General features: G+C 45.5%; 3 protein-coding genes across 4 annotated transcripts in view; 1 reads left to right on the top strand and 2 right to left on the bottom strand.

Annotated features, from left to right (window-relative positions):
• Nucleotides 1-1,997, top strand: part of ompa (olfactory marker protein a) — a 2,515-nt gene extending 518 nt beyond the window's left edge. Inside the window, exon 2 of the mRNA XM_030381039.1 lies at nucleotides 983-1,997. Within this exon, the coding sequence (XP_030236899.1) occupies nucleotides 983-1,411 (429 nt within the window). The 3' untranslated portion in view covers nucleotides 1,412-1,997. The remainder of the gene's footprint in view (nucleotides 1-982) is intronic.
• LOC115561208 (calpain-5) overlaps nucleotides 1-14,094 on the bottom strand; it is a 25,017-nt gene extending 10,923 nt beyond the window's left edge. Inside the window, exons 1-3 of one of the 2 annotated variants that reach the window (XM_030381037.1) lie at nucleotides 13,808-14,094; nucleotides 10,636-10,795; nucleotides 3,292-3,423 (exon numbers count right to left, since the gene is read on the bottom strand). In XM_030381037.1, the coding sequence (XP_030236897.1) occupies nucleotides 3,292-3,423; nucleotides 10,636-10,791 (288 nt within the window). In that variant the 5' untranslated portion in view covers nucleotides 10,792-10,795; nucleotides 13,808-14,094. Of the gene's footprint in view, nucleotides 1-3,291; nucleotides 3,424-10,635; nucleotides 10,803-13,807 lie in introns of both variants that reach the window. The other variant, XM_030381038.1, reaches the window with a different exon arrangement.
• LOC115528869 (tripartite motif-containing protein 35-like) lies at nucleotides 5,788-8,109 on the bottom strand. The gene is made up of 2 exons (XM_030337248.1): nucleotides 6,486-8,109; nucleotides 5,788-6,359 (listed from the first exon to the last, which is right to left on the bottom strand). The coding sequence occupies exons 1-2, from the start codon at nucleotides 7,569-7,571 to the stop codon at nucleotides 6,141-6,143; spliced, it is 1,305 nt and encodes a 434-aa protein (XP_030193108.1). The 5' UTR covers nucleotides 7,572-8,109; the 3' UTR covers nucleotides 5,788-6,140.
• Nucleotides 14,095-17,125: the final 3,031 nt, after the last annotated feature.

Here is a 17,125-nt window from a genome sequence, read left to right as displayed (position 1 = left end):
CTTTTAATATACAGCAGATGCATGATTGAAAAATGAGCAAAACACGTATTTGAATTCTCCCTCCCAGCGTACAAGTGAACTTTCCTTGGCATTGGCTTGGGCTGTGATTGGAACGTTGCCATAGCAACGCTTTCCATTTTATGATTTTTTTTTTGCATAAATATTGTTTTTGATATGACGCTCTGACTGCATGAAATGTGATGTGGCGTGTTGGTCAGTGTTGGCTGGTAGTACAGACGACTCAGGAACCAGCCAACCAGCATCGACCCCTCATCAGCACTCTCCCCCCGCCTCCCCCCCTATTTCTATCCTCACCCTCTGCTCATCTCTTGGTTGCTGCTCTGGTCCTCCCTCTCTCTCTCTCTCTCTCTCTCTCTCTCTCTCTCTCTCTCTCTCTCTCTCTCTCTCTCTCTCTCTCTCTCTCTCTCTCTCTCTCTCTCTCTCTCTCTCTCTCTCTCTCTCTCTCTCTCTCTCTCCCCCTCTCCCCCTCTCTCCCTCTCTCTCTCTCTCTCTCTCTCTCTCTCTCTCTCTCTCTCTCTCTCTCTCTCTCCATCCACCTACCTCTTCCTCACCACCTTCTCCCTGGTTTCCACAACACTCCCTCCCCCCTTCCTCCCTTGCCCTCCCCCTCTCTCTTACTTTCTCACTCTGCTCCTTCTCTCCTCGTCTACTTTTCTCTCTCTTTCTCCCTTCCCTTCTACTCCCCTGCGTCTCTCACTCCCGCCCCCCTCCTCCTCTGCCTCTCTCCCTCCCTCCCTCCTACTTCTCCCCCTCCTACCCTCTTGCTCCCTCCTTCCCTCCCTCCTCCCTCCCCCTTCTCCTCCTCTGCCTTACTCTCTCTCACTCTCTGTTTTGCTCCCACCCTCTTTCTCTTTCCCTCCCCCCTCCCTCTGCCTCCCCCCCCTCCCTCTGACGTCCCCTCCCCTCCCTTTGTCTCCCCCCCCCCCCCCTCTGACGTCGCCCCCCCCCCCCCTCCCTCTAGCTGATGCGTCAGCGCGTGGCGGCCCTGCAGCGCACGGGCCAGAAGCGGCAGGACGGCGAGCGGCTGCTGCTGCCCCACGAGGCCGCCTACCGCCTGGACTTCCGCGTCCAGGAGCTGGCCTTCACGCGCTGGCACGTGGCGCTCACCGGCCACGGGCGCGTCACCGTCACGGGCATCTCCCAGCTCTGGACCCCCGACCTCACGCACCTCATGACCCGCCAGCTGCTGGAGCCCGTGGGCACCTTCTGGCGCAACGCCGGCGACCCGGTGGACCTGCCCCTCAAGTGCCTGGAGGCCGACATGCAGGAGTTCGGCGAGCGCATCGCCGAGATGGCCAAGGTGCGCAAGGTCATGTACTTCCTGATCGCCTACAAGGAGGGCGCCACGCCCGACAAGGTCAGCTGCTCGCTGGAGTTCACGCCCGAGTAGTGGGACCGGTGGACCCCCAACCCCTCTGCTGGGACCGGTTTCCTGAGGTCAGCGGCGGTCAGCTGTCCGTCGGGGGGGCCGGGGGGTCCGTTGAGACGCTTCGCCGCCAACCCTTTTCAACAGCACTTCTGATTTTCATCCTCTTCTGGACTTTGTTTTGACGTCTTTGCTCATCATCTTTGCTCGTCCGTAGATCTCTGTTTTGCATGCATTAGAAACCATTACATCTCCTGCCTGACGGGGGGGCCGTGTGTATGAAGGCGACGAGGGACGGTGCGTGTTTGTAGCGTGTAGTTCGTTTGGCGGCCTGCTAACGTTTAGCGACATAGAACAGCTCCTGTTTGCCTCATTCGTTTTTGAAAAGCAGATGTTTAAACGGTTCAACGTTTGCAAAAACCGAAATCCATTCTCGAAATGTTGTACAACTGAATTGAAACTTGAAGAGAAAAATTACATTTTTAAGAAAATTTGAAAATGAGTTACCATTGAAACAATTTAATAATAAGGAAGTGATAACAAAATCTAAAATACATCAAATGTGTTAATAATAAAGCTTTTTTTATACCAAATCTTAATAAAATTATGAATGTTGGCTTTTTTACAGCCTTTTTTTGTTTGTGTGGTTCAATTAAATCTTTAGTATCTGCAATGGTGTCCAACACGAAAAAGAAGAGCAGAAATGGATCAATGAATCCCCTCAAACATTGATCAATAGAGTGACGCGTGTGTGCGTACGTCCATGCGCCTGTGCCTGCTCTCTTGTTGTGACTGCTAGTGACAGTAGACAGGAACAAGGGAGGAAAGATAAATAAAGAGGGAAAAAGAGGAAAGAGAAAGAGAGAGAGAGAGAGAGAGAGAGAGAGAGAGAGAGAGAGAGAGAGAGAGAGAGAGAGAGAGAGAGAGAGAGAGAGCCAGAGATAGAGAACTAGAGTCTTCTTTCAGAAATATCGGAAGTAATATGGGAAATACAATCTCCGAAGACATAACCCACTTAATTCTAACGCTTCCTCAGTCATGCTAACTGCGTGAACACGACCCGTTGATGTCAGCAGAGAGGTCAGATGTCACTAGGGGCTGTTGCCACTAGGGGCGCTCTGGTACTTCCCCGGTGTGATGTCATCAGAGTGCACTGGCCCCAGCAACACATCTGTTTGTTCTGCATGAGGGGGTAAGTCAGCAAAACACACTGGCCCCTTGTTACCTAGTCCCCTTGTCATCTAGTCCCCTGGTTAGCTAGTCCCCTGGTTAGCTAGTCCCCGAGTCCCACCCCAATGAGGCTGTTCTCTCACTGTCCTTTTACCTCACTCTCCCTCTGCCTCTTTCCTTCTCTCCCGACTCCTCCTCTGCAATTTCAGTAATGGAGGACAGATGTGTTCAACAAACCATTTCTGTCTGATAGACGAGATACCTCTGGTCAAGAAGAGATTTTGAAAGAAAAGGGGTTTGAAATACACACAACAGAAAGCTGTCCCACTGTTAGCCACGGACTCAACAATAACCTTGCTAATATCTTCCTTTTTTGGCGGTAGCTTATTATTCCTTCATTTGAGCTTGTGCTAATGTTTTGAGACCTTCTTGATACCAGCTACAGCTGTATAACATTATGAGACGCATCTCCATTCACCTACTATTGTATCAGAATTTGTATTGGAAGACAGCAGAACTGTGAAACTGTTATAAGCTGTATATACTGTTGTTATACTGTTGTATTTATGTTTATTTGTATATCTTTGTCAGAGCTGGTCAATGTGGCCCGGGAAAGGGATGTCTGGGGCCCCCAGCTTGAGCTGCTCCCCCCGCGACCCGACCCCGGATAAGCGGAAAAAGATGAGATGAGATGAGATATCTTTGTTTAGACTCTCTCTCTCTCTCTCTCTCACCTTCTGCCACAGCGCCTCCCTGGACGCCAGGCTGGAGCAGGCCGCCACGAACCAGCAGTTGCCCAGCTGGCCCTGGTGCAGGTCGTGGGCACTGAGTCCATCCACGAAGAGATGGGGGTCACTGCATAGCTCCTGGGGGAGGGAGGGAGGGAGGGAGGGAGGAAACAAATAAAGAAATCAGACTCTCTTACAGATCTGCCAACACCAGGGGGTGCCATAACACTCTGAGCGGATGCACACACACACACACGCACACACACACACACACACACACACACACACACACACACACACACACACACACACACACACACACACACACACACACACACACACACACACACACACACACACACGCACACACACACACAGTAACATTCATGTTATTGTAGTAATGAGTTGGCTCTCGATCACAGTAAACACTGGCAGGATATCTCGACTCAAGGACACAAACAACAAACAAAACGCTCCGTTGAGATGTTAATGTTCATGGAACTGCTAGTTATATGACATGACAACTAATAGTGTTGTCATACATAGTAAGTCATTTATTTGGCAATGAAGCGCTTTACACTAAAGTTTAAATAACAGCAAGTCAAAGACAGTGGCTTTCAATCACAACACTCCACACACCCAGAGATGGGCAGAGATGGTGTGTGATAGTGTGTGTGTGTGTGTGTGTGTGTGTGTGTGTGTGTGTGTGTGTGTGTGTGTGTGTGTGTGTGTGTGTGTGTGTGTGTGTGTGTGTGTGTGTGTGTGTGTGTGTGTGTGTGTGTGTGTCCTCTGTCTTTCTAAAGCACATCCTGGTCTAGGACTACTGTAGGTATGGTTTGTTTTCCAATAGCCACCAGATAACCGCCCCACTGCCAGCAAGGTGCTCTGGGTGGAGTAGACCTCTCCGGTTACCAGGTCAAAACTACCATGGGAACCATGGATGGGAAAACCCTACGGGGCAAAATGGGTGATGAAAGATGTTGAGCTGCTATGTTGAACTTATAAGTTGTTTAAATGTATGATCTCTGATTGGTTGATCCGTAAGCTACTTTGTTCAGCTACTCCTTACTTTAACCGTAGTTAAAGGCTTCTTCTGAGCCTCATTTGTAGAACACTTTGGATAGAAGCTGGGAACGACTAAATGTAAATGTTAGTTTCAGTTTATCTTTAACTGTCCAGGTTGTAATTTTGCACAGCTGGGGTCTTAGGTTGATGAAAACCTTGTTCGACTTGTAAGGCCTGCGATCAAAAGCACCTCTTGTTCCAGGAGCCGCTGCCCTCTTTTAAATGACAAGCTAATCTCCGGGACTCTGGGAGGCCCCGACCACAGAGCATATGGATTCAAGCTCCCAGTGGAAGGCTGCCAAATGACAGGAGTGACTTAAACCCAACACAAACACACACCCTAGAAGATGACTAAGCACGGCAGCTACGGAAGGCTCACTATATTTTTAGTTTGGCATAACAACATGTAAATGTAGCCTAATCTTAGCGTAGCGTGTTCACAAATCATCTGGGCCGGTCCTCATGACGGTGAACTGGGTCAGGCAGAGAACATACTGCAGAGAACATTTAAAACATATCCAGTTCGTTTCAGTGGATATTTGTTTAAAGCCAAAGCTTTACTTAGTCAGGATTAACGGCTCCTCGGAAACAGAACAAGTTATTGTCTTCAGTCTGTCAGCCGGTTGATACTACTGATGGATTGAAGAATGGCCTTTCCTCGGTCTTATCTCAGAAGAGTGTAGATCATTAATGTTTCATGCTTATCACCCATTAGTGACCTCAGCCTGGGCCTAGTGAAGCTTTTTGTGGGTGCGCTAGGAGACCAAACACTCATCGCACACCAGCCGCACCTTACTGGCATCTGGTGCTCCACTGGAGGCCAGGCAGAGCGATCTAACAAGGTTACTCTTCAGATAAAGTACAACCACCAGGTTCTGTTTCACGTACATGAGCTGAAAGCCGACTGAACTGGATGGTTCCTCGACAGTGGAGCATTGGGCTGCAACGATCAATCATTGATGAGTCAATCAACAGAAGATTAATGAAATCTGATTTTGACAGATGAAAAGTCATTTGTGAATTATAAATACAGTTGCTGCTTAACGCTTCTGTAATTTGGTTCATTGATTATAAAATCAACAAAATCAAGAATATTTAAGGCTTCCCCTTACACTCTGGTGAGTTGTAATGATCCTTTTTCCATTATTGCTAACATTTAATAGACTCACTTGATCAATCGTAAATGATTACTGTTTTATTAATTAACTACAACCCTTAAGAGAACCCAAAGGTCCTCCGTGAGTATACCTCACCACCCAAACTGCTGCTGGGACGGTGCAGCGCTATGATTGTTGCGTTGAATGCGTCTCTTCTTTGTGTTGCTGACATTCCATTGTTATGCTGCTAACACACCTTTGTGTCGCCAACTGATCTGTTGTGATGGCGTTTGACAAATGATGACTCATGAGCAGTTGAGCAATAGGCAAAACCACCCCATCAATCACCCTGTTCGATTTAATGACATAATTAATAATAATATAATGACTATGTCACACATTTAGACATCACGTATCCTGTTTAACTTAATTAGTAATACATTTACACAACATTTTACCCAGTCAAACTTAGTAATACATTTCCACATCATATAAACCTAAACATGATCTGACGAAACCATACAACATTCGTCTTTCAGCATGTGTCCAAGAAAACATGCATGTCTAAACATTATTATTTGCATTATTTAAATTATTTTTCTGTTTTCCATCGCTTACAGATCAACAAGGACAATACAGAATATGATTAACAACACAGAAATAAACAGCAGTACAGGTACACTCACATCGTTCCTAACTCCCAGGCAGGTTCTTCCCTGGGCAAATACTCAAAGGAACTGCATCAGTGGAATGGATAAATGGTAATAGAGACATTAATGGGTGCCCACATGAGCTTATTGTCTGGTTGGTTTTAGGATCACTGATGGACATTTCATGAGTGGTCGGATTCCACGTCATTCTGATCCTCTGTAACTTCTGCATCGCTGGGATATCAACCGATTGTGTAAGTGCCTGTTTTAGGTAACTCCCTTCATGTGGTAGGTATCTATTTTTATGTGATATGTATCTACCTTTATGAATCTCTATTTTAAAACATTCAACAGGAAAGAATGGAATAAAAAAATTATTGAATGAAACCGATTCTAGATCAGATTTTCTGTTGATACCATTGCCAACACCCAGCTCCCAGTGGGCGCTGTCTCCCACCTCTACCTCCCAGGTGCGGGTCCCTGATTCAAGTGACCTTGATCCCAGCACGCCATACTCCAGCCTCTCTGGGTTCTCAGGGAGCTGCTGTCTCGCTCCACACCTCACGCTGGTCAGATCATCAGACAGGTGGAGATCGGGGGCAGCGGTGTTGGGGTCCAAGATCACAGGAAAGTAGGAGACCTTCTCCTCCAGCTTCTTCCAGACTGCGTAGGCCAGGTTGCCCAGGTGTTTGGCCACGTCCAGCAGCGCTCCCTCGGGTAGAGCCGGCGAGGGTCGGGGCTGGGCTGCTTTCTCTGCTGTAGCCTTGTACTTCTTCAGGAAGGAAACGTCTCCAGCCCCCAGCTGCTCGTCCATCTCGGAGACTGTGTGTGAAATGGTTTCTATCTGCCTCGAAAGTTCCTCAATCGTCTTCTTTATTTTCTGACCTTTCATCTGCTCTTCGTCTCTCAGCGCAGTGATCCTGAACTTCTCTTCATCTTGGAGAAACTGGTGAAGCTTCTCAAACTCCTTTTGAATCTGTCTCTCGGTGTGCGCGGTCTGGACTTTAATGTGTGCTGCTATTTGATCACACTTTCTCTTGGTCTCAACAAAGTCGTTTAACTCTACCTTCTGGGATTTTAGTAATTCCTGAATTTCTTTCCTGTGGCTCGGGGCAGCTTCATCCACAGGAAGGAATCTGTGGTTGGCGTGTTTTTCAGAATCTCGACAGATGAGACACGCCGTCTCCAGGTCATCGAGGCAGAAGAGCTTGAGTTTCTCACTGTGCAGAGGGCATAGATCCGCGTTCCCCTGCTGGAAGGCTTCCGACAGGTTCTTCAGAGCAATATTCCTGTGTGGTTCGGTCTTTGAAGATCTCTTGCAAAGTGGACACCGGTGTTCCTGGCTTTGAGTCCACCAACTCTGCAGACAGCCTTTGCAGAAACTGTGACTACACGATAGGATAACAGGGTCGTTAAAGATGTCATGGCAAACCGAACAGGACAGATCGTTCACTAGGGATGTTATGTCCGCCATTGTAGTAACAGAGTGATACAAAACGACTGATCCGACCCGTATGCGAGTCTTGGCGTTCTCTCATTGGCTCGCTTTTGCTTTCACTTTCAAAGTTTCACTTTGAGTAGTGACGTGGAATCACTGTGTGAAAGTCTCCCTCACTATTATAAGGGAGTGGCCACTAGGTCCACAGTTCCTAAATGCATTTATTTATAATTATTTGAAAATATTATTATATTTCTTTTTGCTTTTTAGTTGTTATTCAATTGTTTCTGAACGTCTGCTTTGAATATGGAGGCGGATAAAGTGACTCATGAAAACATATTGCACACCGAGTTGTTTTTTATATTTATTTATTTTTGCCTTAGGCCATTTCTTTGCGCCAACCCTCTTATTATGTTCAAATAAATATACAACTTTGAAACTACTTTAGGCCTTCCTGCTGACATCTTCATAGCCCAGTAAATGATACATGACTGCCTATGGAAGTACTTTTTTTTTTCTTACGGATTTTGAAGATAAAAAGCCATTGAATTCTAAGCAATGAATATTTATGCACTGAATTAACGTATCTGGATTTTTTGTCTCAACTCTTCAACTCTTAAAATGTTCAATAAATCATTTTTAGCTTTATTTTTCAATGTTAAAAAATTCAGCATTGATCAGCATTTTACAGACCGATACAATGGATAGGGCGTTTAGTAAGGTCCACCACCGTTGCTTTTCTCATTCATTTATTCATTTCACACATCACATCATTCAAACATCATTTGTTTTTAGAGTTATATCCAGAGGCAAAAAATCCAGACACGTTATTTCAATGAATAAATATTCAGTGCTTAGAATTCAAAGGCTTTTTATTTTCAAAATCCGATGGCACAGATTTACTTCCTTAACTTCCCTTATACATCAAGTATTGCTTGTATTATGACTTTTGCGAAATATGCAAATCACTGTACTATCTCATTCATAGACCTAAAATGAAAAACAAATTATGTTTTCCGGGCTTTATGTTGATATTCAAATATAGTAATGTATTTATACATAGTAAGATATAATATAGTTCAAATGCAGATTGTCTTGTATATGACTGGTGCTAGCATATCTGGGGCGTCTAACCATTTAGATGACATTAGCTGCAGTCAGTCTACCCTGTCTTGTAACTGGGGATCAGCATGTCATGTCAAGTCATGTCAGTTCTTGGTGGTTGAGATATGACAAGGGGGTATAATTGTGTTTGAGAAACCACAGGAGGGTCAGAATGTCTTATCTCACTTGCTTCGTTCTCATCAGGAGCACACCCTGAAAGCCCAGCGGCCACACAGATATTTTCCTGTCTGGTGGTCATTTTCAACATGTTTAGTTGAGGCACAAATGCAAAGAGAAATGTTTGTTTGCCCCATCCCACATACTGCAAGAATTATCAGAGTTCTCGCAGTTGAATGTTTGCCCCCCCCCATGCTGCGAGTATTATCAGCGTTGTAACGAGAACTGTGATTTCTCGCGGGAAATATGTCCTGCCTCTCTCATAGCTTCTTGAATGGTCAGAGATCTCTTGGGAACTGTTTTCTCTTCTCTCTCACACACACACACACACACACACACACACACACACACACACACACACACACACACACACACACACACACACACACACACACACACACACACACACACCCACACCCAACACAAAAAAAACAAGATAGAAATCCGGGTTTTATAGAATAATACTGCTAGGGTTCAAAATAACCCCAACAACACAGATGTGTACAAAATGTGTACAGGACATGTGTTTTTTTTGTTTTCCATGTTTACCCTATAGAGTTAGGAAAAGTCATAAGAAATCTAGCTGAATAAAGTGTGTTTGTTTTTAGAGACTCTTAATATTGAATCGGGTCAAATTGTCCCCTATCATAATAGGAGGGTTAAGCATTTTCTTGTGAAGCACTTTGGTGCGGCTCAGCCGTGTGTAAATGCGCTATAGAAATAAAAATTGACTTGACACCAATAATCAAAACACAGAAAGGTAGCCGGACCAACTACCTCCAGGATTACTGTTTGTACTGCACTGTACTTTTATTTGATTTAAGGTTAAGACAGGGAGTGTACTGACTTGGCCTCACAGAGCCACATTTCACAGACATTTCACCCAGCTGTAGTCAGGATGCAGTTTGCTTCACTTCAGCACGAGGGCTTTGGAAGTCAAACAAACACACCTCGTCTAACCCATACGAGGGGGAGGCATCCAGCGACGCCCGAGTACACACAGATACACAAATCAAACCCACAACAAAATGACCCAGCATGCACCACTCTGCGGTAGAACATGATGTAGCTGAAGTGTGGGTGCCACCCAACCGCTTCCTGTCCCAGAGAACACAGAAGCCATCTCCCCCACTCCACAGACTCTGTTACCATCCCAGGTATTATAACGGTCTCCCCCCCTCCCTGGGTGGGTGAAATCAGGGAGATGGTCCTGATTTACGTTCAAATAACTCCTTTTCTGAACCTTTATTTACACCTGTTCCATTTCAGGGAGAGCGACGTGTGCAACAGCTAATGCTAGCTGCAATGGGATTGTTTGACTTGAGTGAATCGTTTTTATACAAGTTTGAAAATGCTCAAAAATAAAGGGGAAATGTATCGATGCATTTTAACTGAAAGTAAAATGACAGCATCATTTCCAATGACTAAGTGTTTCAGTTTGTTCCGCTCCAAGTCGCCTTGCGTTTATTTGTGAAGAATGGATGTCCCTTTGGTGTATTTTCATAATGCAAAGTGCACACCCTTCCCTTTGAGACTAAACCACATCAGAGTCAGCATCTCTTCAGCAGCCTCCCACTGACCCACTCAATGTTGAACAGTCTGGCTTAGCTGGGCAGCCCACTGCAGCAGAACGCACTTTTCCTCTCAGACAGGGAAAGCCCAAAGGTTATACAAACACACAAATGCAACATTTGCTCTCTCTCTCTCTCTCTCTCTCTCTCTCTCTCTCTCTCTCTCTCTCTCTCTCTCTCTCTCTCTCTCTCTCTCTCTCTCTCTCTCTCTCTCTCTCTCTCTCTCTCTCTCTCTCTCTCTCTCTCACCTTGGGTCTCTTCCATGTCACTCGGCCGATGCTGTTGTCCTCGTAGAAGAGGGAGCGGTCGGCGGCGGGGAACAGCGGGTCCTCAAACAGACGGCCCCCCTCCCGACACTGGCTCCTCAGCGTGGAGAAGGACTGGCCCTCGTACGGGACCACCATCGCCCTGGAAACCACAGCGCCCGGTTACACACACTTAAAGATGAGGGAGCGGCGGAGTGATCCCATTAGGGAGCCGGTGATGGAGTGAGGCGGCGGCTGGGAGTGGGGGAACGGGCTCTCGAGACAGAGATTGTGAATGAGTGAGCGAGCGAGCAAGGGAGTGAGTTGAGCGAGTGATGCGTTTTGTTTTAACTGTGTATTGTAGCAAACAGGCTCTGAGATCCACACAAGGATGTCCACACAAACATGATTAAAAGGGTTATGTCGTATTGATACAACCAAAATAAAGAAATGTAAGAATGAAAGCTGAGGTGTGTCAGTGGTGTGTGCAGCGTAACTTAAAACCAGGTCAAAATGTCCTCAAACATCAGCCACAAAACCAAGAGGAACAAAACCAACCTGTGACTTTGTTAGGGAACAGAGAGAGAGTGGCTGATGTGGTCCACCTTATAAAGCCTCCAAGCCTCACCTGTACAGGTGCCCTACATCAGCTGACCCTCTCATCCCTGCCCACTGGCTCCCTGCTCCACACACACACACACACACACACACACACACACACACACACACACACACACACACACACACACACACACACACACACACACACACACACACACACACACACACCAGTTCCTCTGTGAAAACACAGAGGAACCAGCAGGCAGAGAGGCAGAGAGCAGAGTAGAGTTTCAGTGGTCGGATGCAAAAAGACCAGACACCTGCCTTTTTAAGTCAATAGGAAAATTGTGATTTAATTTTCGTTATGCAAGGCAATGTTTTTAGTTGAATGTATTATTCGGTGGCTAGCTTTCCTGTTTGAAAGATTTATTTCATAAAGGAGTTATTCAGGATTTAACATTAATGACTTTTGGCCATAGAAAACATTGGAGCGGTCATTAAATTCCCGCCCGTAATGTGCCAAATATGGATTGTATCAGCTTCAGGTTACATCTCAAGCAATAGCATGAAATCAAAGATCCAAGCAAACTAAAACTAAGAAATCGAAGACCTCACAACATCGTCTTGTGAACACAAATGTGCGACGTCACGGAAGCTGCCTCCATAATTATGTTTCTACAGTCTATCCACCCATCTGGTTGGGTTTAGGGGTATAGGCAGTGCATTGGGAGAACGGTCTCTCTGGTGGGGTGTCTGTGTTAGGTCACATGATCAGCATGACAGCCAGGCCCTGGGATACAGTCCCCTCCTCTGTCCTGATACTGGAAGAAAGATATGTTACACTTCCTCAACAAGTGTGTGGGTAGTTGGCATCCATCGAACCCTATGCATGTTATTAACTGTGTGTGTGTGTGTGTGTGTGTGTGTACCTGCTTAACATCCTGTTATATGAGGCTCAACAGCTGCGATATCTCACTCACACACACACACACACACACACACACACACACACACACACACACACACACACACACACACACACACACACACACACACACACAGTGAGTCAGAAGAATAAAAGGAGGAAGTCAGGTCACATGACAAAACAGAAACCAACGTGTCTTACTGGCGGATCAACCGCAACGCGAACACGCAAAATGTTTCTGACACAGTACAATTAATACTAGAGCGAGACAGACAGTACTTAACAGGACAGTTTGTGTCCTGGGTGTGTGTGTGTGTGTGTGTGTGTGTGTGTGTGTGTGTGTGTGTGTGTGTGTGTGTGTGTGTGTGTGTGTGTGTGTGTGTGTGTGTGTGTCCTCTGTCTCTTTTTTTTTGTCACCAACCAAAGTGGCCTTTGTTTTGCTCAAACGGCAGCAGGAAGTTCTGAATCTGGTTATTTAAAAAATACTTTTGAGTCACTTAACTACATTCCATCTTGATAAAATAGAGTGAGGTATTCCAGCAGCTTCGACGACAGAAAATACACTTCGCAAGTCTATTCAAACACTTTGACCAATATGTGTTTCTCCTTAGTTTGTTGTATAAAATGCTATGGTTACAACACTATACAACACTATGGTTGTATTATGATTACATTATGTTGCAGTATAATGAATGGGCTATGATTTAAACCCTGAGGAGAAGGAGAGGTCTCGGTAGAGTGTCACACACAAAGATACACACACACACACACACACACACACACACACACACACACACACACACACACACACACACACACACACACACACACACACACTTTCCCAATCGGTATCCTGTTGGTAACTGAAGTATGTTTACCCTTCTGTCGTATGGGTTGGGGAGGGAAGACTGTCTAAGCCTACATGTCTCAAGTCTCAAGTCTCTCAACGCAAAACCTGTTTCTATACAGAACCTCACTACTCATTCACGCTACCTATATCCTTAGCTTATTTCTATAGTATTTCATTAAAACGAACTGCCAAAACGAAGGGCAAACGTGCTCAGAAAGTTAGGGTATAATGGGGTATAAAGGGTATAATGGGGCAGTTTGAATCCAAACAAACAGCACGTGCTTTCAATAGACGCACAAAGTCACGGAGCTTCCTAAATCAGCCCGTTGATCGAGTCCCTATCATGGGGTCCCAGCCCGCCAGGGGTGTGGTTTAATGCGGAGGCATCTATCCGCTGAAAATGAGACACTGCAGATCGACACTGTTGTGTCCGGCCGTCTTCGGCAGCCCCATTCAGCAGAAACTATTCGGTAATCATGCCTCGCCTAGACAACATGTTTTCTTTGGAAAATATAAGCACTTTTTCTTAAGCTTTTACATCTCCCATGAAAGGAACCCCAAATAAGCTTTGACTTTCGTTTGAGCGTCTTAAAATAGTCCACCCTTTGACAATTGATACGGGCCAGGGAAAGTCGCAAACATGATTACACAAAATGCGCCCAGAAGGGGACTATTTATATTTAAATGTTCCACTTAATCATATTTAACTAAACACATGTAACGCCTAGATGGTGTTGGCCGAAAAAGAAATATGTGTGCCCACCGCAGTAGCGTGAGGCCACTCTAGACAACACGGAGGGGACTGCCTCATTATGAGCTTTAATTACGCACAACAGTACCTGGAAAAAAGGTTCTCCCTCGGCGATGCCTGGGCTCTTTCTCCGGTCCTCGGTTCCCTCGGGAGGTTACGGTGTGCTCCCTTATCCCCACAACGGCGTCCGTATGGATGGTGATGCACTGGAGATGTTTTACAACAAACTACTGGGCTACTTCATGCACGGAGGGAGCCTGGCACATGGGAGGAGGAGGAGGAGGAGGTGGAGCTCTCAGAAGGCAAATCGGGGTTTGGAGTAGGTTTGGGTCGGAGGAAAGCTGGGTTTATTTGAGGACAAGACCATCGACAGCCAAAGAAGAGTCCAGGGATTGATTGATGAGAGATGTGGATATGGAAACGATAGTAGCTCTATCGAAATAGCTACTAGTGTGACTACAATAACGAATTGACTACAGTTTACATTTATTTTGAGGAAATATACCAATGTTGTAATGTATAGGCCTGGTTATTAAATATAATTAAACACGAAGGGTGGTATATGGACGTTTTCGGATTTGTGAAGGAATACAAAAGATTTGTTACACACACAACTCTTATTAGACACTACTGGCCTCTTGTGGCCAAAATTGTAATTACAGAATTGTTGACCAAAGAAAGCAATTACGATAAAGAGGAATTTGGGCGGTCAAGCTCTTTGGGTAATAACCATAATAACCATAACAACTCGTGGAAATACATTTTTTAAAAATGGAACACCTTGAACTGTTTATTTTCAAATGGGAAATCTCTCAAAGACTCCACATAACATGAAAACAAAATAATGTACTTTACGAAAAAAAAATCATACAACAATACAATACAAACGAATGTAAGAGAAGCATGGTATAAAACAAGGTCTAAATATATTAATAAAAGTTAAACAATAACAATAATTCAAATGGATTTGACAAATCACATTGAGAAAGGCAATTAAAGAATAGCAAAGGGACGAGGATGTTCTTTGTGAATGGTGGCTGTGCAAAAAGGTCTAAGAACGTGTGTGTGTGTGTGTGTGTGTGTGTGTGTGTGTGTGTGTGTGTGTGTGTGTGTGTGTGTGTGTGTGTGTGTGTGTCTCTTTTTCTGATGCTATTAATCTTTAACATCCTCTGGGACAAGACACTGCAAATGTCATGTGAGACACTGCACTTTACACTTGAAATACAGATGGGTAAAAAGGGCATCTCCAGCTCATATTGTTAGGATAAGCCATTCCCTGGTCGGAAGAGACAGCTCCACAGCTTGAATGTAAGTATTGGAAACATTCACGGACACGCCATCTCAAATCTGTTCCAGTCTGTTGTTATTCTTGTCCGGTCCAGCCATGTTCCAGTCTGTGATTTGAAGGTGATTGAATTTGCAGCGTTGTCTGTTTAAAGAAACACCCAAACCAGTTGACTCCCTTCTACAGCCTATGGCTGTTGATCTTACAGTTATTCCCAGTGCCAGCCACGAGTATATGTTCTGTATTCGGGAATAAAACATATTCTACATCGCTGGACATGTGCTCTCCTGGCTGCAGCATGAGAGGTGGTCACTGATTTAACCTGGTGAATAATTGGAGAGAGGAATTTGTGTTGCTATATTTCTGGTGGTAAAGGTAGAGAGCCATGAATTGGTATTCATTTGAGAGACTTGCACAAAATCCTTACCGACACACTTATTTCGGAACACATATGGATGAAAACAGTGCACGTTTATTCCTTGTGCCTCGTCCTCTTGCCCAGAGAGCTGTGTTGTTAAAGCGGCCACTGGGCCCATGTTGGGTAGATGGTTGTCAACTTGCTGGTTGCCCCGGTCATGGAATGTGACTTTTAACGAAATTCACTTCCACCGTGGGGGCCTCAAAGAAGTGTGTGTCCAGAAGTCATAACCCTGGTGTGTTTGTGTGTGTGTGTGTGTGTGTGTGTGTGTGTGTGTGTGTGTGTGTGTGTGTGTGTGTGTGTGTGTGTGTGTGTGTGCGTGCGTGCGTGCGTGCGTGCGTGCGTGCGTGCGTGCGCGTTTGTGTTTGCGTGTTCCTCGGTCTAGGGGCTGGCCATAAAGATGGTAACCACTCAAAGCCAAATGTTAGCGGTGCTGGCTGCGTTTCTGATTGGTCCAGCCTCAACAACAGGAGGCGCTCTCACCCTGGGCCAAACCATCAGGATAAATGCTCATCCCTCGACAGAACTGGCCTTACGTTGTGGGGACAGAACGCATACAGGTGAGTGGATGACGTCTGCAGCAAATACGATGCTACACGCCACCAAGGTGTCTGCCACACTCCCCTAGGTGACGTGTCCTGGGCTTCTCCAGACACCTCACCACGCAGGGTGGCGGGGTTGAAAGCCGGTTTATTGTGGAGTTTGCAGACACATGACAAGAAGATGGTGATCCATGCTACAATGTAGGATTTCTCCCTGAGTGTGTGCAATGATGGCTGATCAGTCGGACTGGGGCCAGGTGAGGCTGCCTAAACCAGCCATCATCCCCACAAAGTCATTATGGGCAGGGCTATGAGACCAGCCCTAGCACAGCACAGGTAACGGTGTCAAAGGTCTGAATGTATTTACATACAGGGTCACTCAAAAAAGTTCATTAAATCTAACTCGATATATTAACTTGTATGTTCATGTGAACAGACTAGTATTCATTTGTTTGTACCTGACATGTTTCGACTACTTCCTGACTGCAGACTGCAGAAGTCTTCTTCTTCTGAAGAAGACTACAGGGAGTAGTCGAAGCATGTCAGTCAGGTACAAACAAATGAATACTAGTCTGTTTACATGAACATACAAGTTAATAGGGAGAGTTGTCTGTGTGACGTATTGGACTTCTTTGAACCTAGAAAACTACCAGATCAGATTAAACAGATGAAGCACATTAATACCACAGGGTCGTTTGAAAACTGGGGAGGAAAGCAGTCACTATTTTAAGCAACACAAAGGGGAAAGAACGTATTGTGAGTGCAATCCCTGAGTTTTGGTTTGTTTTTCAAACTGGTTTGCAGGGTTTTTTAACCGATACATTTCTAGGGAAAAATTAAGTATGCTTCGTTCAATAATGTTCACTTATGACTTTTGACATTCTTCAAGAGGCATGGAAATAATTTCTCTGGAGTCAGCATTTCATTAAACGTTGCTTGAAAATGTTCCATCCTCAGGCGTGATCCGATATTGGCAGACCCCATTCGGCCAACTCCGTAACCATGGTAACCGCGGCGACCTTGACCCCGCTCTTTCCATGCAAAGCGACGGGAGCCTCTTCGTAGCAAACGCCAGCGTTCACCATAGCGGCCTGTACTACTGCCTCCTAGCGGCCAAGAGCGGAACAACACTCTGGCCTTACCAGGTCAACATTGGTTTAC

The sequence above is a fragment of the Gadus morhua genome, chromosome 16, assembly GCF_902167405.1.
Source record: "Gadus morhua chromosome 16, gadMor3.0, whole genome shotgun sequence".
Lineage (NCBI taxonomy): Eukaryota > Metazoa > Chordata > Actinopteri > Gadiformes > Gadidae > Gadus > Gadus morhua.
The sequence above is the reverse complement of the archived record's forward strand: the minus strand, read 5'-3'. Positions and strand labels throughout refer to the sequence as shown.

Bases quoted from the DNA above. Each gene is read 5' to 3' on its own strand.
- LOC115528869 (XM_030337248.1), bottom strand. From the start codon at position 7,571: ATGGCGGACATAACATCCCTAGTGAACGATCTGTCCTGTTCGGTTTGC. The intron at 6,360-6,485 runs GTTTCATTCAAT...TACCTAAAACAG, and splicing joins GAAAATCTGATCTAGAATCG to GCACTTACACAATCGGTTGA.